The 1,700-nt window shown below is 33.6% G+C and overlaps 1 protein-coding gene across 1 annotated transcript in view; it reads right to left on the reverse strand.

The window, feature by feature from the left end:
* The window catches only part of LOC140985906 (protein FAR1-RELATED SEQUENCE 5-like), an 11,572-nt gene continuing 9,872 nt past the window's right edge, over window positions 1-1,700 (reverse strand). Inside the window, exon 2 of the mRNA XM_073453849.1 lies at window positions 1-333. Within this exon, the coding sequence (XP_073309950.1) occupies window positions 1-333 (333 nt within the window). The remainder of the gene's footprint in view (window positions 334-1,700) is intronic.

The following is a 1,700-nucleotide window of genomic DNA, read 5'->3' on the forward strand; positions in this document are numbered from 1 at the left end:
TCAATCATGGCGGCAGAAGATTCTCTCTCTTCTCCCGTCCTCGCCACCCGACCAGACTCCGATCATCAACTCAAAGTCGTCCTTGACGTGAATGGGTTCGATAACACGATTCGGACCTAATCCGCGTGTCAAAACCCATTTGAATTCATCGGGGCCCTTGAAAGGTTCGAGGTGCCCGGATACAGCACCGTTGACCCGTTTTGGAACGACACTCCTGGGGTGGAGGGCGTGTACGAGTGGCTCAAGATTGTGATCTGTCTGCCTGTTGCTACGGTGAGGCTTGTGCTCTTTGGTTTGTGTTTGACAGTGGGTTATATGGCTACTGTTTTGGTGCTGCATGGATGGAAGGATAAGCAAAATCCTTTGCCGAAATGGCGGTGCCGGGTTATGTGGGTCACCCGTTTGTGTGCCAGTGCAATCTTTTTCTCCTTTGGGTATGTGTTTTCTCATTGATTTTTTTACTCTCTTTTAAAAAAAATTGACGAATTTTTGGCAATTGTACCTTTGGAATTTTATGTTATCGGTTTTTGTTTGTTTCTTTCTTGTCGACTTCTTGAAATGAAGCACTTTTCGTATTGTTGAGAAAGTTATAACATACAGTGAATGGAATCAGATACAAACACTGTACTTAATTCGTACTTGTATACGGGTGCCTATCCATTTTCAACGGGAGAGTCTATGCTCCACCGGGAGCTTTACTCCCCTACATCAAATAATTGACACGTGTCTCGTCTTATTATTTTATTTTTTTTGTCTTTTTAATTTTTCTTTTCTTTTCTCTTTCCTAATTTATTGCTATTTTCTCAATCTACTTTCTTAATTTCTCTTTCTTGGTTACCTTAACTTATCGTTACAAATGTTGTTTTTTCTTTCTTAATTTTTTTTATTTTTCTATTTCCTCATTTATTGTTATTTTCCTTGTTTCCTTTTTCTCCTAAGTAGTGTCATACCTAGTATGACATAATATTTACAAAAAATGATTCATAATATTGTAACTATATATTTTCATATTTATATCTATAAAACTAATACGAAATATGAAACAACAACATTCAATATAAAACTAATACGAAATATGAAACAACAACATTCAAATGTAATTTTATAATAATTAGAACATCATATATGTTTCAACAAATAGTTGAACTACATTATATTCACTGTGAACAAGCAAAAATCATGTTCTAGTCATACCATCAAAAATCTCCAAAAGTCATTCTACCATCAGCAAGGTCTTCAATCATCCTACAAAATAATGCACCCAGTTTATAACAATTAATGACCATTCATATTCATAAAAATATAATAATAATATTCATATCTTCTAAAACTTGGTAATACTAACCTGTGAAAATTTATGAGATAAATGTTGCATTTGATTTGGATTGAGTCCACTCCAATTGTTATGTAATTCATGTCCGTGTTCTTTTAAAAACAACAGGTGAGTAATTTCAATGTATTTATATATAATCAAACAATAATAATAATTTTACTTACACCATGCATAACATAATTTAATGTTGGACAAGATATTTGAGATGACCAATGAAGATGATGCATTTCTTGAGCTCCATTTTGATGAGAATGATGTGGATGACCAGTTGTTGCTCCAAGAAAAAGTTCATCTCTTGCATATTGAATGTTTTGAACTTTACTTGTATTTTTCATCATTCTTCCTGTAACATATATACATATATATA

Source organism: Primulina huaijiensis, chromosome 10 (assembly GCF_012295235.1).
Source record: "Primulina huaijiensis isolate GDHJ02 chromosome 10, ASM1229523v2, whole genome shotgun sequence".
Taxonomy (NCBI): domain Eukaryota; kingdom Viridiplantae; phylum Streptophyta; class Magnoliopsida; order Lamiales; family Gesneriaceae; genus Primulina; species Primulina huaijiensis.